This window comes from Staurois parvus, unplaced genomic scaffold (genome assembly GCF_062004578.1).
Source record: "Staurois parvus isolate SC_StPar_1 unplaced genomic scaffold, SC_StPar_1.0 ptg000887l, whole genome shotgun sequence".
In the NCBI taxonomy this organism is placed as follows: domain Eukaryota; kingdom Metazoa; phylum Chordata; class Amphibia; order Anura; family Ranidae; genus Staurois; species Staurois parvus.
The window spans coordinates 811,861-837,739 of record NW_028318683.1 but is presented as its reverse complement, the minus strand read 5'-3'; the positions used below and the strand labels follow the sequence as shown (position 1 = coordinate 837,739).

The following is a 25,879-nucleotide window of genomic DNA, read 5'->3' as shown; positions in this document are numbered from 1 at the left end:
CCTGGGGGTCCCCAAGGAATTCCTTTAATTTATAGGGATTTACTCTCACTTCCTGTTTGGCTACAGGACAGGATAGGAAGTCAAAGGAAATCTCTGCAATGGGACACATATGGCAAAAAAAACCTGACATGGGTTATAACCCTTTCCTTACTTTATCCAAAATTTAAAAAACATATTGCCTATATTTCATCTTTAAAAAACAAAACAAATTACAGATACACTAAGTAAATCCAAGGAGGTATAACCTCAGTACTCACACTCTAACATCAACACTGCAGATGAAATGCATGCAATTGACAAGTTTTCAGGTTCCTAAAAGGCATATTGTCTATATATACACCAGGGTAAGTAGAGTATGGTGTGGGGAGTAAAGCACAGGGCAGAGAGTGGTAGGAATGTGATGTGAGGGAGAAACTGGGGGGGGGGGGGACCTCAGAGTCTTAGGACAGCCTAGAGTGATAGTTCAATTAGGAGATAAAAATACAAACAACTATCTACAGTCTGCAGAAATGTCCAAATTTAAAGCCAAATAATGGGATAAACCTTGTTTTATTAATATGACTTTACAGTACAGATTCCTCAATCTTACAGCATCAAGATTTTCAGGCCTTCAGAAGATCTGTTGTATGGACGGCATGAGAAAAAACCCAATGGGGCATTCCTGCGAGCGTCGTTCCAATCTTATACAGGAGGGAAAGGATTGCACTGATGCATTTCTGAACTGCTGCAGACATATTGAAAAAAAGCAAGAGGAGGGACAGGTGCAGAAGGAAGAGGAAAAGCAAGTGGAGGAGCAGGTGGAGAAGGAAGATCATCTTAAATATGGTACGTAGAGTAATATATTGTTTTGTTCTGGACCTACAGAGTTCACCAGAGTAGGGAAACAGATTTCATGGCCTCTAAATATGGCCCACTTCTTTCTTTGGTTTCTGTTGTTTAATGCTGCCTGTAACAGTGATGATCCAATAGTAACCAGTCAGGGGGAGAAAGCCAGAACCAGTAACCACAGCAGCTCAGCAGTGTTTCTATAAGCCATATTCATACTTGTGAATGGGGCCATTTGTGATGTGGGAGACCAAGGGTGGTTCCTTGCCATTAACTGTGGGTGGAAAGACAGTGGGGCAATCTGGCTCGCCGGATAATACTTACTTACATTAGGTACCCAAAGACCACGCTGGAGTCTATAAACAAAAAGCGTAGTTCTGGAGACTCTGGGGTGTTTATCGGCCCAGATAAAATGCATAATCTTCGCCTGAATCAACCAAAGAAAATGAGGAGGAACCCGCGCTGGAAGGGTGCGAAAATAGTATAACAATTTCGGCAAGATGGTCATTTTCACTGAATTAACCCGTCCTATCCAAGACAGGTGCGGAAATTGGCAAGAATGCATACGAGATGACACAGAGCGAAGCAATGGATAATAGTTTGCAGCAAACAGTGAGTCATAGGTGAGGGTCAAGCGAATGCCTAGGTATTCAGGAGAAGAAGAAACCCATTTGTAAGGGAAGTGGGACTGTAGGAGCGAAACCAAATCTGAGTCCAAAGTAATATTAAGCGTAACAGTCTTATCCAAATTAATGCAGAGACCTGAAATCAAAGAAAAGCACTCAAGAACTTGTTGCAAATTTGGTAGCGTCATCAGGGTATTGGTGAGTCAAGAGGGCATCGTCCGCAAAAAGGTTCAACTTGAACTCCTGTCCCGCGGAACCCCCGATACATTACAATCAGTCCAGAGCACCAAAGCCAGCGGCTCAAGCGCCAGGACAAAGAGTGCCGGGGACAGGGGGCAGCCCTGTCTCGTCCCTAGCCAAATAGGAAAGGGATCTGAGAAATACCCAGCATACTTAACAGAAGCCAAGGGGAAGAATACAAGGTTTGAATCCAGGAAATAATAGAATCCCCAAAACCCCAACGAGACAGCACAAACCACAGATATTCCCAAGATAGAGAATCAAAGGCTTTATATATGTCTAAGGACAGTAAGAATCCTGGGATTTTCCACTGTTGTAGAAAATATATAAGATGGACCACCTTACAAACAATATCAACCTCCTGCCTCCCAGGGACGAAACCTACTTGGTCCCTGTGAACCAGACTACAAAAATATTTATTGATACGAAAACTAGGAATCTTGCCTAATATCTTCAGGTCTTCATTAAGAAGAGAAATGGACCTGAAGGCTTGCGGTTCCTGCTCATCATCGGTCGTTTTAGGAATCATGGAGATATGAGCTCTAAGCGAGTCCGGAGAGGGCAAAGAGCCCTGTCGTAACTCATTAAAATAGTCAGCCAAGAAGAGCGCTAACAGGGTTGCAAATTTTCTTATGATAGAGACCGGAAAAGCCGTCGGGACCTGTGACCGCGATGGACCGTAGAGATTTGATAGCTTGGAGCACTTCCGATACGGTGACACCGGTGTTGAGGGCCATCTGCGCTGCCTCGGATAATCCAGGAAGTTGGAGATCTTGGAAGAATGCCTCTGCCTGAGCCACAGGGAAGGGATCTGGTTTAGCGTAAAGGGGCGAAAGGAAGTCTGCAAAATGGGAGACAGTCTGCTGGGGATTAGAAGTACAGCCACCCGCGGGAAGTCACAATCGGATCGATTTATGGGATTTTCCCACAGAATTGAGTTTCCTGGCAAGCATTGGACTCGGCTTATTTGCACAGGAATAAAATTTGTGTTTGGTCCAACGCAGGGCCTGCTCTGCCGCCAGAGCGTTTATGGGTCGCGGATGGTAATGACTTCCAACAAGCATCTGCAGAGGCCAGTAGAGAATGAAGCTCCAAAAGTCGGCGCCCCCGCTCCCGCTTCCGAATCGCTGCCAGCTGTATAACATGACCCCGTACCGTGGCTTTATGCGCCTCCCACAGGGGCACTGCCGAAGAGACAGATCCCGAGTTTTCCATGAAGTATGTGCGTAAGAAAGATTCTATTTGTTGGAAGGTAACCTGAGTGGTCAATAGAGAATCATTAATGCTCTAGTGAAAGGGGCGCCGTACCGAACCAGAGAGGGCAAGGAGGAGTACCAGGGGATCATGGTCCGACCAGGGCGAGGAGGGAATAGCTATCTGCCTGACCAAGGGAAGCTACTGAACATGCATGAATATATGGTCAATGCTACAAAAACTGTCATGAGAGTTGGGATAGAATGTAAAGTTGCGCTCAGTTGGGTGAAGTTCGCTCCAGACGTCCGCCAGCCCTGCTGTCCACAAGAGAAAGTGCATACGTTCCTCTAGCAGTAAGTCATGAGAAAGGGCCACCCCCCAGTCATAGCGCCTATCCAATGTGGAATCCAAGGTAATATTTTGGGTATTGCACCTACTGCATGTTACTGTTACAAGATAACTGTCAGAAACCTGGGTATGACCAGAAGTGTGTGGACTGATACAGGGAAACGCAGGCTTCAGGTACAGTATAACAATACAATTTATTAAGACTAGCAATACATAAACGCAGTGCAAAACATAACACAGTGCAACAAACCAAACCTCCAACAAACAACCATACATACAACACTAAACGTAGTCAGGCAGGCCGGGTCGTTAGCAAACGGGCAAACAAGGTACCAGGAGCAGGCGGGAGAGTGGTCAGGACTAGCCGAGGTCAGTACAGGCAGAGTTCGTGTTGAATCAGGACAGAAGCAAGCAGGAACAGGATACCAGGGCCAAGCGAAACAGTACAACAAGGCACTGACTGCAGGTCTGGCCATTCCTTAAATACACCTCCTGCAATCAGCCTCAGTTGGTGATGGCTGATTGCAGGAGTGAGCCTCTGGTTGCTGAGAGCACCCGCTGGCCAGCCCTGGTACTGCAGCCCACGAGGCAGGTGAGTCCCACCACCATTGGCGAGTCCATTCCTGACAATAACATTATTATACAGTATTTATATAGCGCCAAAAAGTTTGCTCAGCGCTGTACATTATAAAGGGAGACAATACATGAGACAGTACAATAGCAATACAATACATGAGGGGTTCGAGGGCCCTGCTCTTAGGCTTACAATCTAGGAGGGAGGGGATAATGGTACAGGAGGAAATGGCTGTGGGGGATGGAGTGGTAGGAGGAGTAGAGGAGATCGGCTGTTAGGTGAGGGCGGGGTAGGCTTCCCTGAATAGATGGGTTTTCAGGGTGCGCCTAAAGATGAGGAGGGTAGGTGATAGTCTGATGGATTGGGGTAGTGAGTTCCAGAGGATGGGGGAAGTCCTAGAGAAGTCCTGGAGTTGGGCATGGGAGGAGGAGACCAGGGAGCTAGAGAGTAGGAGGTCTTGTGAGGAGCAAAGAGTACATGTTGGGTGGTATTTGGATAACAGGTCGGTGAGGTAGTTTGGGGCAGTATTATGAATAGCTTTGTACGTCAACGTTAGTAGTTTGAATTTTACGTGTTGGGCAATTGGAAGCCAGTGGAGGAATTGGCAGAGGGGGGTGGCGGATACGGAGCGGTTGGTAAGGTGGATACGTCTGTCCACTGAGTTCAGGATAGACTGAAGCTGGGATAGTTTGTGATGAGGTAAGCCGGTGAGGAGGGAGTTGCAGTAGTCGAGTCGTGAGATAATAAGGGAGTGAATGAGTTGTTTAGTAGTGTCTGGGGTTAGGAACGAGCGTATTTTGGAGATATTGTGGAGGTGGAGCCTGCATGAATTTGCCAGCGATTGGACATGGGGTTAGAAGGACAGATTAGAGTCTAGAGTGATGCCTAGGACTTTGGATTGCGGGGTGGGACTGATGGTGGCGTTATTGGTCGTGATGGAGAGGATGGGGGGGGGGGGCGGGCTGGGGGGAAAACTAGGAGCTTGGTTTTGGAGAGGTTTAGTTTGAGGAAGTGGAGTGACATCCAGTCTGATATGTCGTTCAGTAGGCAGGTGATTCGGGCAGAGACTGAAGGGGTGAGGCGAGGGGTAGAGAGGTAGAATTGCGTGTCATTGGCGTAGAGGGGTAGTTGAAGCCGTGGGAGTGTATCAGTTGGCCAAGGGAGGAGGTGTAGATGGAGAAGAGAAGGGGCCCGAGGACAGAGCCTTGGGGACCCCAACAGAGAGGGGGAGGTGGCAGCGTTATAGGTAACACTGAAGGAGTGCTGGGATAGGTAGGAGGAGAGCCAGGAGAGAGCGGAGTCTCTGATGCCAAGGGAGTAAAGTTTTTTTAAGGAGGAGGGGGTGGTCAACTGTGTCGAAGGCCGAGGAGTAGGAGGACTGAGTAGTAGCCATTAGCTTTGGGGGTTAGCAGGTCGTTGGTGATCTTGAGTAGGGCGGTAGTGGAGTGTGGCTCACACTAAACAGGCTGAACTGCTGTAATACTGACACTCAGTGGCTGAATATTTCCTTGCCATGGGAAATCTGCCATACTGAAGTTTCTATCTGCCAAACCCAGCTCTGATGAAGAAGGGAGCACCCTTCGAAACGCGTTAGCCTTCACCCCCCCTTTTTGATTTACCTGTAACCCTGTTTGGATTGTGGTTACTTATGCCTGTTATACAATCATTTTGTGAGTATATTTCCTTATTAATAAAATTAGTCATTATTTATTGAGGTAATGCGCAAGGTTTGTGCGCTCTGTTAGGGCAGGGCTGTGGAACGGACAGGTAGGCCTAGTGGCAGGGTAACGCACTGGCTGACGACAACCACCACCAACAGACCGAAGTCCCTCAGGGCGCGGAGTCTAAGTCCCAGGCTGCCCTTCACCAGGGCCCCTGATGGTGGGGATGGACTTGACGCAGCCAGGAACCAGGTCACGGCCCCCGAGACACCCCGACTGCGGTAATGGCCGCCGCCAATGGCGTGTAGCTGGTGAGAATGACAATAGCGTAGTCAGGCAAGCCGGGTCGACAACAACGGGACAAAACGGTACAGAACAGTAGACAGAGAATCACAGGTCACGGGCCGGGTTCAGCAACGGAAGGTCAGATCGAAGGAAAACACAGAGAATGGTCTAAATCACAAGCCGAGTCAGATACCAGAAGAGTCACGAGTTTATACACAGAGCTGTAGGAAGACAAAGACACAAGACACAAGTGCAAAGAGCATGTGCGGGCCACAGGCTTATATGTCATCAGCCACACCCCTCTGGGGGATGGACCTCAGAGACCTGAAGGCATAAAAGGATTCCCACCATGCACAGCAGAATCCAAAATGGACGCCAGCACATGGAGTAACAAAACCTCAGGGAAAAGGTAGGACCTTGACACTTTCTTTCATCTTCCTCTGAGGTGATGGGGGACCAGGGTTCGGGGAGATGTCCCCGGCGGTTAGGAGAAGAAGGATAAGAGAGGTGGCATGGGAGCGAGATGTGCAGAAGCGTGTAAGTCTGCTAGTGGTGGCGTGTGGGTCGGTGGGAGAGTGGAGTATTAGGAGGAGGTGGTGAGAGCCATAGTGGGGAGATGGAAGCAGTGAGGGAGCGATGTACAGTTGTTTTGGGGGAATAGGGGGGTAGAGAGAGGAGATTTTGGGAATGGAGGAGAGGAGTGTAAGGATGAGGAGTACAGGTGTCATATTAGGAGGGTAAGCGGAGTGGTAATCAAGAGAGGGAGGTGAAAGGTTTCTCGGGGCACATTGTTGCAGAAAGTTCGTCATGCAGTGGCGAATCACATTGACGTGGCTTCTTGTAGCAGGAGTTCGAGAGATTAGAATCTGGGTGGATAGAGATCAGTTCAGCAAATTTGTAGGTTGTAAGTTCCAGTTTGCTTGAGTCCCAGGTTGGAAGGTTATGAGGAAGTCGCCAGGTGGGTTGCAGGTTAGGATGGGGTTGAATATCGAATGGGCACAGGAGGTCCGGGATGGTAGGCCTCACCGAGGCAGGGCGGTTCTGGGGGGGGGTAGGGTCGCTCGCCAAGTCTACTCCGGGGGTGGACAGAGGGGCCTCGGGTCAGGGTCGAGCCGTGTCTTGGTAGGCAGCGGTGTAGCTGGCCAGCTAAGACCAGTCCTAGGTTGCTAGTATATGTGTATACCAAACCTGCCAATAACCTCAGTATAGTATATATGTGTGTATGTTAAAGCCAAAAGCAAAATCATTGCTGTAATTTATGTCTTTGATTGTTATATGACATTTATATATTCATTGTGTTAGCAGAAGCAGAAAAGGAAAATATGCCTTTAAGAGTTAGTATAGAGCTGAGCCAATCACAGACAGCCTCACACTGTACAGAGCCTTAACCAATCCCAGCCAGTTTCACATTTATGCCTGTGTAAAACTCACTGCTAGGATTTTCTAGAGACACATGCTCACCAGACAGAAGAGGAAACAGACAGTTCCAATCAGAAAAGCTTTATGGAGCAGAGAAGGCCAAATAGGTATTTAATGCACTTGTATGTTCTTCTATTGTTTGACAGTGCAGGTGGATCTGTGTGTTGAAACTGTTGTGTGTGAACAAATTTACTGAATCTAACAAATTTATCAAGCTATCAAATCAAACCACTGTAATATACAGAAATAAGCTACTGTATGATAAATGAAACAAGCCATTGTAAGCAGTTATATGAAGAAGATTGAAGTTATTAAAGAAGTTAACTAAAGTATTCGGTGTGCTCTTTAAACCTACTGAATCCATAGAGCGGCATTGGAGGAATTACAGAGTAAAGTCAGTCCAATCAAACAAAAGAAACAGCAATTGCATAATTTTTCTAATGCCACAGCGCACTAGGCACCAAAGGGTGCTGCACCTGCCACAGTGGAACTATTACCCTCAGAGGTCAAGCAACAGTGCTCCTCAACTTGCACAGTAAAGAGTACACTAGAGAAACAAAGCGCCAACATATACCGCCACGCGGAGACACCTCAGCGGAACAACAGTACAGGCCATAGCACGTGCGCATTAGTCAGACTGCAACCGACTCTTAAAGTGGCATAACGGCAAAGGCAAGACAGTCAGAGAGAGAGCGCCAAACCTCCGGCACCCCTAGAGAGAGAAAGAGATGCATGAGGGGAGGGCCACAGTCCAGAGCTAGAGTGCCCGCACCGCTATCCATCAAGAGACCACGTGTTGCATCCAGAGAGTTCACGATACTAGTCGCAAGTCACCGCAGAGCATCGCAAGTCACCGCATCAAGAAAAGTCTCCTTTAAGACTGACATTTGTTTCTGCAACCTTCAGATCACGGTATCCTGTTCTTCAATTAAGGTCAGAGCTTTCCTTTATTACTCACTTATGCACATAGGTTTCTGCAAGAGACATTTTTGCGCTCAAGAGAATACAGACTTTTAATAAAAGAGAGACATTTATAGTATATGATTCTGAAGTATTTAAAGTGAAAGTCATTTATTGCCTGTGTTTTGATGCTGTTACATGTAAAGTGAAAGTCATTTATTCTTGCATTTGTTAGTATTGCATTTAAAGTGACAGGTCCTTATTATTCATATTAATTGTTATAGCATTCAGAAATGGCTGAGCCTAGCATTGCCACCCCACTGTTAGCAGATGCAATGATAGATATGGTAGAAGGTGAAGAGCAAGAGAACCCGTCTGAATCTGAAAGGTGCAATGTAACGGTAGTCTCGCCCCAAACAAATATAGCTGAAACAGGTGAACTAAGACGTTCATCACGGGACAGAAAACCGACCCAAAAGGTGCTAGAAAATTTGGAGCAAGAGGCAGCACTGAAAGGAAAAAAGTTCGCCCGAATGTATGAGAGGTGGAAAGTATACACCATAGACATTCGCAGAAAGCTAAAACAAGAAAGCATAAAGGAGAATTTGAGTGAAATGATAGAGATAGTAGAAGATTCTGAGTCAGAGCTTATGACAGCATATATCAACTTGCGGTCGTCCTTGACACCCTCCCAGGATATTGTAAGGAACATAGATACATGTACCGCAGTCACTAGGGATTTAGTGAAGCTTATGAGAGAACTATCATCTGCAGCAAATTATGATGAAGTCAAGGCCCGAAAGGGAATGAATGAGCTCTTCATGAAAGACTATGCTAGGTCCTTAGGAGGAACCACAATCTCAAGTATGACTTCCATCACTAACAGAAGTGCCAGCCACATAACAGAGTCCTCAAGTACATCAGCCAAAAGAAAGGAATTAGCTGAACAACTCGCTGCCAAAAGAGCAGAAGTTGAGATGGAATCTGCCATTGAGGCTCAGCGTCTACAGATAGCCGAAATAGAGGCTCAGCGCCATAAAATGGAAGCCGAACTGGAAGCTCAGCGCCATAAAATGGAAGCCGAACTGGAAGCTCATCGCCATAAAATGGAAAGTCTGGAAAGGCAGAAGGAAGTTAAGATTATAGAAGCCAGACTCAGAGTGCACGAAGAGGATACGAATCAGGGTAGTCATAGATCCAAATCAGTGCTAAGTGGAGAAGCTGACTCCTACGTTCTTCCTTACACCCAGGAAAATGGAAGGAAATCTCCAGCATGTAGTGAAGAAATAAGTCATAGTCCTTCCATCCCTGCTCAGAGAGAAATGAAGAGAGACTCACCTGATTCAGAACAAAGTGGAAAAAGAGAACCAGATAATTCAACTCCCTTATGTCATGGCAGTGGTCACGAGGATGTTACAACTGTTGACCCGGCGAAACCTCAGAGAATATTTCTCACTAGACTTCCTGTTCCAGAACCTACTATATTCTCTGGAGACGTACTGAAGTTTATAGAATGGAAGGCAAGTTTTGAAATGATCATTGAACATAATTGCTCTCGTCCAGTGGACAAGTTATTCTACCTCCAGCGGTATACTGGCGGAGAAGCAAAAAAGGTTCTTGAAGGTAACTTCTATAGGAAAGATGAAGAAGCCTACAAGCAAGCTTGGGAAAAATTAAATGCAAGATATGGTCATCCCTTCTTAGTACAAAGAGCTTTCAGAGAGAAGTTGATAAACTGGCCTAAAATAGGTCCTAGAGAACACTTCAAGCTCCAAGAGTATGGCGACTTCCTGCAAGCATGCAGCAATGCTATCCCACATGTTCAAGGACTAGAAGTATTGAACGACTATCTAGAAAACCACAGGATGCTAGCCAAGCTACCAGAACAAGTGGCTTCTGGATGGAATCGCTATGTGACTAAACAGTTAGATCAAGGCAAAAACTTCCCAAGTTTTAAAGAGTTCTCTGAATTTGTCAATGAGGAAGCACGAATAGCGTGTAATCCAGTAACAGCATCTTATGTCTTAAAACCCTTAGAAGAAAGGCCTACAAGAGAGATAAGACTCGCAAGAGCAACTAGCTTTGCAACCAACACAGCTACTAAAGGTCCAGATGCCCATGAGAGCAAGTTCAATGTCATTACTGGGATCAGTAAAGAGTCAGAACCGACAAGTCTTCAGACTACCTTCAAGTGTATGTTCTGTGAAGAGAATCACTCCATACATAAGTGCCAACAATTGAAGGAAAGGTCTCCAGATGAAAAGAAAAAGTTTGTGTTTGATAATCAGCTGTGTTTTGGATGTTTAAGAAAAGGCCATATTACTAAAGAATGCAAGAAAAAGGCCACTTGCAGTGTTTGTAAAGGACGTCATCCTACACCACTACATGAAGAACGTCCAAAGAAAGAGAAATCCTTAATGCCTAAGGACACTGAGGAAGAAAATAAAGCAACAGTATTCTCTTGCAGAGTGAAAGAAAGAGAAATCAATGGCACGTCAATGGTTGTACCAGTGTGTATTTCAAATCCTAAAAGGAAGAACAAGAAGGTATACGCCTTTGCGCTACTGGATGACCAGAGTGACGTCACCTTCATTGATCAAGAAATCTGCAAGAAATTACAAGTGGCCACAGAACCAGTGAAACTCAAACTCACCACAATGACAGGAAGAGACACATTGGTGAACAGTCAAAGAGTCAAAGGACTGAGAGTTAGAGGACTCCACTCAAACTGCATGTTAGATCTACCTCCAGCTTATACAAAAGACGACATACCTCTGGATCGAGATCGCATACCTACCTGTGAAACAGCCAACAAATGGGAACACCTCTCTGTCATATCTCATGAAATGTCCCCGCTGAAGGAATTTGGTGTTGGACTGTTGATAGGCTACGACTGTCCCGAGGCCTTGGTGCCACGAAAGATAATCGCAGGAGGAAAGGGTGAACCCTACGCAATCCAGACTGATCTAGGATGGGGTGTTGTTGGAGGAAAACGACAGATTGCAGATTCAGGACAGGTGACAGGATTGTGTCATAGAATATCTGTCCAAGAGTTACCAACTGTAAGTCCAGCGAAAGTACTCAAAATTCTAGAATCCGACTTTGCAGACGTAAGTTGTAATGAAAAGAGTGTCTCCCAAGAGGACATAAAGTTTGTACAAGTTCTAGAAGATAATATTCAGCAAAATCAACAAGGTTATCTTGAAATGCCCCTACCTTTTAGAGAACGACCTCATCTGCCAAATAACAGAGATCTTGCCCTGGCAAGATTGAAAAGCTTAAAGAAAAGGATGGGAAGAGATCCCAAACTGAAAGACGATTATTTGAAATTCATGAAAGAAATCCTCAAAGAAGGGCATGCAGAGAAAGTTGATGGTCAGCCTAAAAATGGAGAAGTGTGGTACATCCCACATCAAGGTGTCTATCACCCAAAGAAACCCAAAGAAACCAGATAAGATCAGAGTAGTTTTTGATTGCTCAGCAAGGTACAATGATGTTGCATTGAACGATCATCTACTAAAGGGACCAGATCTTACAAACACTGTACCTGAAGTACTCTGTAGATGTAGAAAGTATCCCATAGCAGTCATGTGCGACATTGAAAAGATGTTCCACCAATTTCATGTGAAGGAAGAAGATAGAGACTTCCTGAGGTTCCTATGGTGGGAAGACTGAGATACAGATACAGAGCCAGCAGAATACAGAATGAAAGTACACTTGTTTGGAGCAGCATCATCCCCAGGTTGTGCCAATTATGGTATGAAGTATCTGGCCAATCAGAATGAAAAGGATTGTCCATCAGCAGCAAATTTTTTGAAGAAAAACTTTTATGTAGATGATGGTCTTATAAGCCTAGAATCCTCAAAATCGGCAATTGAGTTGGTGAGAGAGAGCCAAGAGTTATGCGCAAAAGGAAACCTGCGTCTTCACAAATTCATCTCAAACGGCAGAGAGGTACTAGAATCCATCAGTGACTCCGAACGTGCATCAACAATAAAGAATGTGGATCTTAACTATGATCCTCTTCCAGTTCAGAATGTACTCGGATTGGGATGGAATGTAGAAAACGACAATTTTTTCTTTGAAATATCCATGGAAGAGAAAGTTCCAACTAGACGTACCATTCTTTCCACAGTAGCCTCAATATATGATCCGTTGGGATTCTTATCACCAGTAATCCTCAGAGCAAAAGAAATATTGCAAGAATTATGCAGACAGAAGTTGGGATGGGACGAACCCATACCTGCAGGCTTGAGGCCAAGGTGGGAGAGTTGGATAAGAGACTTGCAAAATTTGAAAGAAATTCGGATACCCAGATGTTTTGTACCTCCTGATTTCGGAAAGTGCAAGAAAATAGAACTTCATCAATTTTCAGATGCCAGTAGTCATGGTTATGGTCAGTGCTCCTACATCAGAGTAATAGGAGAAGAAAAGATACACTGTGCCCTAGTTATGGGAAAGGCCAGAGTAGCACCCAACAATAATCAGACAATACCAAGACTCGAACTAACGGCAGCAGTCGTTTCAGCATCAGTAAGTCAGTTTCTGAAATAAGAATTGGAATTGAAAATAGATGAAGAGCATTTTTGGACAGACTCACAAGTTGTCCTAGGTTACATAAACAATGAAGCTCGAAGATTCCACGCCTTTGTCGCTAACAGAGTAAAAAAAATTCTAAAAGCAACGAATCCAGAACATTGGCACTATGTTGACACAAAGCAAAACCCGGCAGATCATGCTTCAAGAGGCCTAAATGTAACAGAATTGAAGAATTCAAACTGGTTCACCGGTCCAGAGTTCCTTTGGGAAAGGGAAATCATACCCAGTGAAGGTTATACAGAACTGTCTATGGGTGATCCAGAAGTAAAGGTAGTTCAAACATTGAGCACTGCCGCCAAGTGTCAAGATGACATACTTGAACGACTAGCCAGATGTTCAAAGTGGAATACAGTCATAAACATAGTAGCTCGAATTCAACGCTTAGCAAAAGGAATCAGAAAGAAAGAATCGTTGAATGTAGAGGAAAGAGTGAAAGCTGAAGAAACGGTTGTAAGACTCATTCATCAAAGATTCTACAGTGATGAATTGAAGAGACTTAGTCAAGAACCTAAGAGACTTCCAAACAACCACCCATTGTACAAGCTTAATCTTATTCTGCAGGATGGTATACTGTAGGTGGGAGGGAGGCTGGAAAATGCATCGCTACCTAACAGAGTTAAGCATCCAGCAATTCTACCCAAAAATTCTACCTTCACAAGATTGATTATCAATCACTACCACAACAAATCCTTGCATCAAGGAAAAAGCTTTACTCAAAGCTGTTTGAGAGAAGGTGGTTACTGGATAGTGAAAGGAAGCAAAGTTATAGCGAAGTACATAAGCAAATGTGTAATCTGTAGAAAGGCACGTAGACCTACAGAAGAACAAAGAATGGCTGATCTACCAGCTGATCGTGTAAACCCATCACCACCATTTCTTTATAGCGGAATGGATTGCTTCGGCCCACTTATCACCAAACAAAACCGCAAGGAGTACAAGAGATACGGACTGATATTTACGTGTCTAAGCTCCAGAGCAATTCACCTGGAAATGTTGGAAGATATGTCAACCGACGCCTTTATCAACGCCTTAAGATGTTTCATAGCCATTAGAGGTACTGTCAGAGAACTTAGATCTGACCAAGGATCTAATTTTGTTGGAGCAAAGAACAAATTGAACAAGGCTCTAAAAGAGATTGATAAAGAAAAAGTAACTGAGTACTTGTTAGAGAAACAGTGTGATTTTCACATGAATGCTCCACATGCAAGCCATACAGGCGGAGTCTGGGAGAGGCAAATCAGAACTGTAAGAAACGTACTGAGTTCTGTGTTGAAAAAGAACACCGGAAGATTAGATGATGCTTCACTTAGGACACTATTCTATGAAGTAATGTCTATTGTTAACAGTCGTCCACTTACAGTCAACAACATCAACGACCCAGCAAATTTGGAACCTTTAACTCCCAACCATCTACTTCACCTTAAGTCTGATTACATACAGCCACCACCTGGCAACTTCACCAAAGAGGATTTATACGCAAGGAAAAGATGGCGAAGAGTTCAATATCTATCAGAGCAGTTTTGGAATAGATGGAGCAAGGAGTACTTAGCTCATCTCATACTAAGAAGTAAATGGCAAACGCCTAGAAGAAATGTTCATGTTGATGACATAGTGTTAGTAAAGGAAGACGACTTACCTAGAAGTCAATGGAAATTGGCCAAAGTCCTAGAAGCTCGAAAGGATGAAGAAGGACTAGTAAGAAGAGTTTTGTTACAAATGGGAGACTCAAAACTGGACAAAAAGGGAAAACGTCTCACAACTCCACTCAAGTTGGAACGTCCAATACAAAAGTTAGTTGTTCTGCTTGAGAGTAACAAAGACACTTGAGAGTTGAGAAACTGATGGAAAATTCCTCGAATTCATGTTCGAATCCTATTACTGAGAACATAGAATTATAGGTAATTTTGGTGGGAGTGTAGCTGGCCAGCTAAGACCAGTCCTAGGTTGCTAGTATATGTGTATACCAAACCTGCCAATAACCTCAGTATAGTATATATGTGTGTATGTTAAAGCCAAAAGCAAAATCATTGTTGTAATTTATGTCTTTGATTGTTATATGACATTTATATATTCATTGTGTTAGCAGAAGCAGAAAAGGAAAATATGCCTTTAAGAGTTAGTATAGAGCTGAGCCAATCACAGACAGCCTCACACTGTACAGAGCCTTAACCAATCCCAGCCAGTTTCACATCTATGCCTGTGTAAAACTCCCTGCTAGGATTTTCTAGAGACACATGCTCACCAGACAGAAGAGGAAACAGACAAAGTTCCAATCAGAGAAGCTTTATGGAAGCAGAGAAGGCCAAATAGGTATTTAATGCACTTGTATGTTCCTCTATTGTTTGACAGTGCAGGTGGATCTGTGTGTTGAAACTGTTGTGTGTGTTTTACTTGTAGTTCCACCAAACGAATTTACTGAATCTAACAAATTTATCAAGCTATCAAATCAAACCACTGTAATATGAAAGAAATAAGCTACTGTATGATAAATGAAACAAGCCATTGTAAGCAGTGTTATATGAAGAAGATTGAAGTTATTAAAGAAGTTAACTAAAGTATTCGGTGTGCTCTTTAAACCTACTGCATCCATAGAGCGGCATTGGAGGAATTACAGAGTAAAGTCAATCTAATCAAACAAAGAAACAGCAATTGCATAATTTTTCTAATGCCACAGCGCACTAGGCACCAAAGGGTGCTGCGCCTGCCACACGTGGCAAGTCTCGCTACTCAGGGGGGTGGGCAGGAGGGCTCATCTGTGGGTTCAGTAGGAGAAGGAGGTGGGGACTGCAGGCTCATGGTTGTGGGGAGTGTACCGTAGTTGGTCTAGATGATCTTTTAGACTGCAGGCTCACTGCTGGGTGGATTGCCAGAAGAGCATGCAGGGGTAGGACGCGGTAGGCCTTGCCAGGCCGGGTGCTGTAGTTGCCTAGGAGGGGGGTACTGGGTGACACTGCTCCACCCTTCAGATGCGTGTGAGGTTGGGGGGGTCTTCACTGCTCACCTTCAGTCGATTTTGGTGCGGTGGGAGAGTGGTGGGCGGCCGGATCTCTGCTGTAGGCCGCGTGCTTGGTCAGCGCAGGCCGCTCCCCTCCGCCAGGTGCGGGTAGGGTAGGGGGGGCCTTCAGAGCTTGCCCTGTTGCTGGGTGCTGGCTGTTGCAGGTACGTCTGTTTGCTGGGTGCAGGGTGGCCTGGGGTGGCCCCTAGGCCGATGGGTGCTGGTTGTTGTAGGGTGCTGGGTGGCCTGGAGTGGCCCCTGGGCCGAGGCTGGATGTTGGTTGCTGGCAGTTGCAGGGTGCTGGCTGGCCTGGAATCAGCCCCTGGGCTGAGGCTGGGTGCTGGGTGCCGGGTACTGGTTGCTGGGTGCTGGTTGCAGGGTGCCGGGTACTGGTTGCTGGGTGCCTGGTACTGGTTGCTGCAGGGTGCTGGGTGGCCTGGGATGGACACAGGGCTGATGGAGAGGGCCCCAAGGAGGCAGGCAGGCCAGCGGGGGCCAGGGGGCGGAGTGGCAGCCATCCGGGCCGATGACCAGTGTTCTGGGTCGGCCGCAGCAAAAATTGAGGCCGCGGTTTTGTAGGCCGCGGTAGACTACAAATCCCGGAGCTCCGGGATTTGGCTGAAAATGGCCCAGCACCGCTCCCTGGGTGCTTATCGGGGGCTGCAGGGTTGTGGGGGCCCCACCGGAGTCCGCTGCCGCCCGGATGGCAGCGGATTGGGACTTGGGCGGCAGAGCTCCTGCCTACAGGTCTGCTCCAGTCGCCATCTTGCCATCACTCAGGGATTGGACAAAAATATGGAAACACTACATGATTTGCAGGTGTGAAAGTGATGACATATTTTGGGTTGAAAGTGGAAGTGATGTAACATTCTTTTGCTTCCTCTGTGTGATGAGACACCTAGCTAACAGGTGGGAAGCCTCACTTTCTTCATTCACTACGTGCGCTGCTACTAATATGCAGTCATGTCAGAGCTTACTGAGCTTCAAAGAGGGCAAATATCTAGTGTAATTTAGCTGGTGCCTCTGTGACTGAAATTGCCAATTTAATTGTTGTGTTGTGAGGTACAGGATCATCAAAGGTTATGACGGCATATACAGATTCCGGGAAAACATCATCAGATAACCATAAGCACAGTCTTCACAGGACTGAGATGGAGCTCTGCAGTCACTTTTGCAGGTGTTCTTTTCTTATTCCAGGTCACAATCCTTCACAATGTCCTTTTGTCTCTTTCGGTCAGTTGACCATGTAGATTGCGCTTATGCTTATCACTCGCTGTTTTCCTGGAAATTGTACAGTTGCAAGAAAAAGTATGTGAACCCCTTGGGATTACGTGGAGTTTTGCATGAATTGGGCATAAAATGTGCTCTGAACGTCATCTAAGTCACAACAATAGAAGAACACAGTCTGCTGAACATAATACTACACAAACATTAGATGTTGCCATGGTTTCATTGCACATAACATGTAAACATTCACAGTGCAGGGAGGAAAAAGTATGTGAACCTTTGGACTTAATAACTGGTTGACCCTCCTTTGGCAGCAATAACCTCAACCAAACGTTTCTTGTAGTTGCAGATCAGACCTGCACAACGATCTGGAGTCATTTTGGACCACTCCTCTTCACAAAATTGTTTCAGTGTAGCAATATTCTTGGGATGTCTGGTGTGAATTGCTCTCTTAAGTCATGCCACAGCATTTCAATCGGGTTGAGGTCAGGACTCTGACTGGGCCACTCCAGAAGGCGTATTCTGTGCTGTTGCAGCCATTGTTTTGTTGAATGACTTGTATGCTTTGGGTCATTGTCCTGTTGCATCACCCATCCTCTGCGGAGCTTCAGTTGGCGGACAGATGGTCGTACGTTTTCCTGCAAAATGATTTGATAAACTCTGGAATTCATTTTCCCATCAATGACAACAATCCGTCCAGGTCCTGAGGCAGCAAAGCAGCCCAAACCTTGATGCTCCCTCCGCCATGTTTTACAGTGGGGATGAGGTTTTGATGTTGGTGTGCTGTGCCTTTTTTTCTCCACACATAGTGTTGTGTGTTCTTCCCAAACAACTCAATCTTGGTTTCATCTGTCCACAGTATATTTTGCCAGTAGTGCTGTGGAACATCCAGGTGCTCTTTTGCAAACTTCAAACGTGCTGCAATATTCTTTTTCAACAGCAATGGCTTCCTCCGTGGTGTCCTCCCATGTACTCCATTCTTGTTTAATGTTTTCCTTATTGTAGATGTGTCAACAAAAATGTTAGCATGTGCCAGAGATTTCTGTAGGTCTTTAGCTGACACTCTGGGATTCTTCTTTACCTCATGCAGCATTCTGCGCTGTGCTCTTGCAGTCATTTTTACAGGATGACCACGCCTAGGGAGAGTAGCAACAGTGCTAAACTTTCTCCATTTGTAGACAGTCTGTCTTACCGTGGACACATGAACATCAAGGCTCAAGGAGATACTTTTGTAACCCTTTCCAGCTTCATGCAAGTCAACAATTCTTGATCGTAGGTCTTCTGAGAGCACTTTTCTGTGAGGCATGGTTCACATCAGACAGTGCTTCTTGAAACCAGTAAACCCAAAACAGGTGTGTGTTTTTTAAGGGTAGGACAGCTGTCAGCAACACATCCAATATCATCACACTGATTGGAGTCAAGGTTGGCTTACTCCTGGCTCCAATTAGCTCTGGGAGAAGTCATTAAGCGAGGGCCGCACATACTTTTTCCTCCCTGCACTGTGAATGTTTACATGTTATGTGCAATTAAATCATGGCAACATCTAATGTTTGTGTAGTATTATGTTCAGCAGACTGTGTTCTTCTATTGTTGTGACTTAGATGACGTTCAGAGCACATTTTATGCCCAATTCATGCAAAACTCCACGTAATCCCAAGGGGTTCACATACTTTTTCTTGCAACTGTATATGCTATCATAACCTATGATACTATACCTCGCAACACGGCAAATAAATTGGCAACTTCAGTCACAGAGGCATCACCCTAATGCAAAAAGTCACAGGTGCACACAAACAGGATACCCATCGCTTCATAAAGCTAGCTCTGAAAAAAAGGCAACAGCAGCCTACATGGATGCCCACTGCTAAAAGTTTCTGATGTGCTAGCCTCCACTTTGATATAGGCAGCAATAACCTCTACCTGCACGTGCTTCTCCCTTCCAGCCACACTGAACAGTGAAGGTTGGTTCTATAGGGGCCACTAGAACCACCAAAAAATAAATGTAATTTAAGAAATAACTTTGGATTCAGATCTGGCCATCCAAATCTGTGATAGTTTTATTTTACTGAGTTTAGTTGTACTACCATACAATGTACTTGCAGTATTCATCATACAATTAACAGCTTCAAGCAGTTTGACAATATTGCATGATATTTGATCCAAAGAATCTTGATGTTAAAGTATAAGGCAACTTTCAAACTGATCCTAGCAAAAATGTGTCAAAAACCATACCAAAAATGCTCTGCAAGTGCCTTTTTAATGCATTTTTGCTGCATTCTCCATTGATTTCAATGGGGAGCTGAGTTTTGGTGCTTTTTTTTTACTGCACCAAAAATGCAGCAAGCAGGATTTTAATAATGCACCTGACCTGCAACGGATCAGTGTGAAGAGTTCCATAGGAATACATGGTCACATGTTTTTTTTTCCCCTTTTTTTTTAAAACGCAAAAACAAGTGGAGATGGATTAGAACACCTGTCAGTTTTTATTGCTGTCTTTGCCTCTATAAGGGAGATTCACCCTCTCTGTTTGTCCTATTAACCATTATCACTCAGACCTGGTTCACACTGTGCGGTGCAGGAGATGCAGTGAATCTTGTGCATTTCCCACACTGCATTGCAATCTCACAATGCAATGCGTTTCAGGTGAGAAAAAAAGGGTACTTCACCTTTTTGTTGCCGATGAGATACAATTTGAGCCATACAAAATGTACCGCACAGACATTACATGTAATTTGCACAAGAATGCAGTGCGATTCCTATGTGAATTACATGCGGTATACCACACCTCACTAGTTTGAACTTAGACTGAAAATGAAAGTAAAAGAAAATCGCAAATTTTGGGATGTCCCCAGAAAAGTAATAAGAGAAATTTTAAAAATGGGGGCGCTAGATCTGATGACCTGGGGGTCCCCAAGGAATTCCATTAATTTATAGGGATTTACTCTCACTTCCTGTTTGGCTACAGGATAGGAAGTGAAGGGAAATCCTTTCCTTACTTTATCCACAATTAAAAAAAAAATATTGCCTACAGTTCTACTTTTAAAAACAAAGAAAATTACAGATATACTAAGTAAATCCAAGGAGGTATAACCTCAGTACACCAGGGTAAGTAGAGTATGATGTGGGGAGTACAGCACAGGGCATAGAGTGGTAGGAATGTGATGGCTGAGGGAGAAACTGGGGGGGGGGACCTCAGAGTCTTAGGACAGCCTAGAGTGATAGTTCAGTTAGGAGATAAAAATACAAACAACTATCTATAACCTGCAGAAATGTTCAAATTTAAAGCCATTCAAAATATGGGACAAAACTTGTTTTATATATGACTTTACAATACAGATTCCTCAATCTTACAGCATCAAGCTTTTCAGGCCTCCAGAAGATCTGTTGTATGGACGGCATGAGAAAAAACCCAATGGGGCATTCCTGCGAGCATCGTTCCAATCTTATACAGGAGGGAAAGGATTGCACTGATGCCTTTCTGAACTGCTGCAGACATATTGAGAAAAAGCAAGAGGAGGGACAGGTGCAGAAGGAAGAGGAAAAGCAAGTGGAGGAGCAGGTGGAGAAGGAAGATCATCCTACACGTAGTACGTAGAGTAATATATTGTTTTTGTTCTGGACCTACAGAGTTCACCAGAGTAGGGAAACAGATTTCATGGCCTCTAAATATGGCCCACTTCTTTCTTTGGTTTCTGTTGTTTAATGCTGCCTGTAACAGTGATGATCCAATAGTAACCAGTCAGGGGGAGAAAGCCAGAACCAGTAACCACAGCAGCTCAGCAGTGTTTCTATAAGCCATATTCATACTAGTGAATGGGGCCATTTGTGATTAGATGTGGGAGACCTAGGGTGGTTCCTTGCCATTAACTGTGAGTGGGAAGCCCCTTTAAAAACAATAGGAGGTTGACAGCTACCACAGCTATTTGTGGCTGCTCACAAGTAATCCCTCATGGAGCAATTATCTGTGAATGATTAGCCCTGGATGCTGATAAATAGCGGTCAGTCTCCATTGTTTTCATTAATGCTTCCGTCCACAGGTAATTGAGGAAAAACTTTGCTGGGTCTCCCACATCTAATCACAAATTGCCCCATTCACAATTGTGAATGTGGTCTGTGACAGACTGCCTGGCAACCCACCCGGGTGCTTCCATCAGAGAACTACTTCCTCGCCTCGGTGACACAGGCACAGGGTATAATAGCTGGGCATTGCACCCAAGGACTAGACAACACTAATCAAAAGCCAAGCAGCCAGACAATGCTTTGATCAATCAGGGAGTCCACCACAGACAGTCCAGCAACAAGCCCACCCCTGAATACACAAAGTACCTTACACATGCTGTCTTTCAGGCACTTGTGTAATCTGTCCACTAAAAAAGTCAGCAGAAGAAGTGGAATTAATTTATCTTCATAGATTTGCTGTTGGTATATACAGTATTTTGGTCCCAAGCAGAGAAGCTTCTCCAACCCAGTCTGCAGGAGGGACCCATATTTCCTCTGACCATTAACCTGTACAAGATTAATTCACCTTTCCTTCCACTCCAGAAGAGAAGCTTTATTCGGAGAATTAGTCCAAACCTCACTCTCAGCGTTCATCATGGTATTGTTCATCATTAGAGAATGATCCGCTTTGTCCGTGGGATCAGAGGCTGAACTGAGCTCATTACAACTCTCTGACCAGGAGAAGCAGACAAAATCCTCGCATTATGGGCCATAATCAGTGGTTAGAATGCTAGCCCATAGTCCCCTCCAAAAGTCCTTGCTCCAGTTGGGTCTGTCACATGGTCTAACAGAGTGAGTTCCAATTCTACTTTCTGGCACCTGAAGGTAGTTGTCATTTGCAGTTAATGTCACATTGCAGTTTCGTGCTGCCAACAGGTTTACTTTGACGTGAGCCTGTAGAAAAGTTATGTATTACAAACTAAGTTTCAGCTCATAACATTATTGTATTAATGTCTCTTGTCCTTAAGCTGGATTTAGGTAGGTGATATTTTCTTTTTTAAATGCGAACAGATGTGAGGACGGTGGGATCTGGTTAAAGTTGGTATTACGTATGCTTAGAGATTGTAATTAAAGTATATTTAATGCCCAAACACTTTTTTTCTTGGATAGTAGGGATGATTTAAAAACCTTGTCTGAATTTTTCCACTGGGTCCCATGGGGGATTTTTCCTTAATGGGGTTGATTTACTAAAACGGGAGAGTGCCAAATCTGGTGCAGCTCTGCATAGAAACCAATCCGCTTCCACGTTTTTATTTTTCAAAGCTTAATTGAACACGTTAGAAGCTGATTGGCTACCATGCACAGCTGCACCAGATTGTGCACTCCAGTTATAGAAAAGCAACCATATTAAGTGAAGGAAAAATCCCCAATGGGATGCAGAGGAAAAAACTGATAACCCCAAAGTGTTGCTGAAGCGAATATCAAAGTAAGTATTTTATTTGAAAAACAACACCACTATTTATCATTCCTCCCTTCTAAACTATTGAGCCTTATATTTTTTTATTCTGAACATATATTCTCTATACCAGGAGAAAACTAAAAGTACACTTTAATGCTTGTGTCCTTTTTTTACAATAAAAAAGGATCTTGTTTGTGCTGAAGACTGCGCTGGATTGACTGGATCAGTCACTGGTCGTAGGTGGGTGGGTAGGGAAATGTCCCTCCAGTCAGTTGTACCCAATGGTGCATATTGGCGGTAAACCTTCTTAGGGTTTGGGCTGCTGCCTTTCTGGTATGTCTTTGAGGTCGTTTCTACATGTATACTTGGGATAACAGAAAAGATGGAGCACCTGATGTTCAAAAGTATGCACTTTTGATGGTAGATTGAGGCATTTATTGAGAGTACGAACAAGTACATCAAGCCAATGCACTTTGGGAGAAAAGATTCTCTTCTCTTCAGGGCTGGTGCTGCACACTATTAAATGGGAAAAATTCCCATTGCCGGTTATATATTTTCCAGGTTTCTGAGGAAATAAATTACAGCGTGACCTCTGTCATTCCAGAGGCAGCAATGAGCCTCTCAGCACTCTGCGTTAATGCACAGCTCCAAAGCTCTAAAGCAAGAAGCACATTAAAATACACATTCACCCGCTCCAAACCAGTTTGAAAAAAATTGCCTTTTAAAGAATGAGCAAAAATGGTTTAAAAATGAATCTACATTCATTAAGGGATAAATAGGATGAATAATTCAATAAAGCACTTTTACTATTAAGGAACAGGTGGGGGCGAATATTGTTTAATTCTCTTCTACATAAAATGAAAGTGCAAAATCAAATCTTGGGTGAAAAAGGGGTGAATGTCAGTCAAATGTTGATCAAATTGTCCATAAAATCAAAAGTAAATGAACCCCTTTGTATATTTTCAAGTGAAGACAATAAACTCTGTGAAACTTGCATATGACATACATAATGCTTTATTTAACCTTTTTACTACCAGTACCATTGTTTGTACATATAAAATCATTTTGGCCTAACAATTACAAACACCCCCCCCCCCCCCCAAAAAAAAAACCATTACATTTTTTCTGACAGCAGTGACCCAGAAGAATAAAATGCGGTAGTTCCAAGATTTATGTCAAACAATATTAGAGCGATGTTTGTCAAGCAGAAAATTTCAGTCAAAAATGCACTAAAGTTAATTTTATGATACACAAATATTATATATTATCCAATTTTTGGTAAAATATAAAAGATGAGATTGCATTAATTTAAAAGATACTCAGTATGTCATGCCTTAAAATTGCTTGCGCACGTAGAAAAACAGTGATAATAGGGGATTATAACTACCCGAATATTAACTTGAGTAATTGCACTGCAGGAACAGTTAAAGGGCATAAATGTATACACCTACTACAGGACAGTTCATACAGTTATGGTAGAGTTCATAGAGGCCCCATCTAGGAATGATGCTCTGCTGGACCTGGTAATCTCAAACCATGCAAAGGCTATTACTAATGTCCATATAAAAGAATATCTGAGTAGCAGTGACCACAACATGATTTCATTTATTGTTAGTTGTAAACAACAAGCACGTATGGAAAAAATAAAAACACTCACCTTTAAGGGAGCTAATTTCCCACGGCTGAGAGCTGTTCTCCAAAATTTAGACTGGGAGGGAACATTGGCATTGATGAGCACAACACAGAAATGGATGTTCTGTAAAAAGACTCATGGGCAACAAGTTTAAAAGGCTAAAAATTATACCTATGTTGCTTACAACCAAAGTTAAACAAGCTATATATAATAAGAAAAGCGCTTTTGTAAAATATAAAAAAGAAGGAACGCTATCATCGTTTAAACCAGCAATGGGCAAACTACGGCCCGCGGGCCGTATACAGCCCGGCGGACCTTTTAATCTGACCCGCGGAGCTAGGCTCCTCTCACAGTCCGCCCTGAAGACCGGTGTAGCATGAAAATCTGTCTCCTATGAGGATCTGTCCCCCTCGACGTATCTGCGCATGTGCCGGAGATCGCCGATCGGCTGCTAATGCCTGAAACTGGCACATGCGTAGATACGTCCAGGGGGACAGATCCTCATAGGAGACAGATTTTCATGCTACACCGGAACGGCGCGGGAACACGGCGAGAGGAACGCACGGAGCAAAGGTAAGTGAATTGACACAGGGGGGACTTGGGGACTTAATATGGGGGATGAATTAATATGGGGAATGAATTACTATAGGGGGGATGAATTACTATGGGGGATGAATTACTATATGGGGGATGAATTACTATGGGGGATGAATTACTATGGGGGATGAATTACTATATGGGGGATGAATTACTATGGGGGATGAATTACTATGGGGGATGAATTACTATGGGGGATGAATTACTATATGGGGGATGAATTACTATATGGGGGATGAATTACTATATGGGGGATGAATTACTATATGGGGGATTAATTACTATATGGGGGATTAATTACTATGCTTACTATGGGGGAATATTACTATACTTACTATGGATGACACATACACATCATTCATCTACTCTTGGTCCGGCCCCCGGGTCCAATATATGAACCCATTGTGGCCCTCAAGTCAAAAAGTTTGCCCACCCCTGGTTTAAACAGTACAAAGAATATAACAGAATATGTAAAAAGGGAATCAAGGCTGCAAAAATTGAAAACAAATGACAGATTGCAAAAGATAGCAGGACCAAAATTCTTCAAATATATTAATAGTAAAAAGGTCCAGTCCGAGCATGTAGGCCTTTTACAAAATAATCTAGAATGGGTGACTGGGGACAAAGAGAAGGCAAATGTATTAAATACCTTTTTCAGCTCTGTGTATACAAAGGAGTAAGTGGGAGCTCTTGTCCATAATGAGCATGGTACTGACACAGCTCCAGATGATCCACATTGACTCACAATTGATATGATCTAAAAAGGTCTTGCTGGAAATTTTTTTTTTAAAAAGACACCATGGATTCATGAAAGAAGTTGTCAAACAATTATGATTTCTTTTTATGAGGAGGTGAGCAAAACCGTGGACATGGTATACTTGGACAGAGGGGTGGCAGTGGACGTGGTATACTTGGACTGAGGGGTGGCGGTGGACGTGATATATTTGGACAGAGGGGTGGCGGTGGACGTGGTATACTTGGTCAAAGGGGTGGCAGTGGACGTGGTATATTTGGATTTTGCAAAACCGTTTGACACAGTTCCCCACACGTGGCTAATGTGTAAGGTAAAGTCTACAGGCTTGGAAAAATCTGTATGTAAATGGATAGAAATCTGGCTAAAAGACCATATTAAGGGAGTAGTGGTTAATGATTCGTACTCTGAATGGTCTAGGGTCATCAGTGGTGTACCCCAGGGTTCAGTGTTGGGACCCTTACTTTTTAATATATTTATAAACAATATCGGGTCTGAGATTATAAATCCCATTTCAGTCTTTGCAGATGACACCAAGCTGTGCCGTGGAATAACATCCTTACAGGATGTCTCCAACATACAAGCCAACCTCAATGCTCTGTGTAAT

At 44.0% G+C, this 25,879-nt stretch overlaps 1 protein-coding gene across 1 annotated transcript in view; it reads left to right on the top strand.

Annotated features, from left to right (window-relative positions):
• Positions 1-25,879, top strand: part of LOC149442413 (A.superbus venom factor 1-like) — a 476,989-nt gene that overhangs the window by 251,011 nt on the left and 200,099 nt on the right. Inside the window, exons 18-19 of the mRNA XM_089656130.1 lie at positions 592-825; positions 20,247-20,480. Coding sequence (XP_089512256.1) covers positions 592-825; positions 20,247-20,480 — 468 coding nt within the window. The remainder of the gene's footprint in view (positions 1-591; positions 826-20,246; positions 20,481-25,879) is intronic.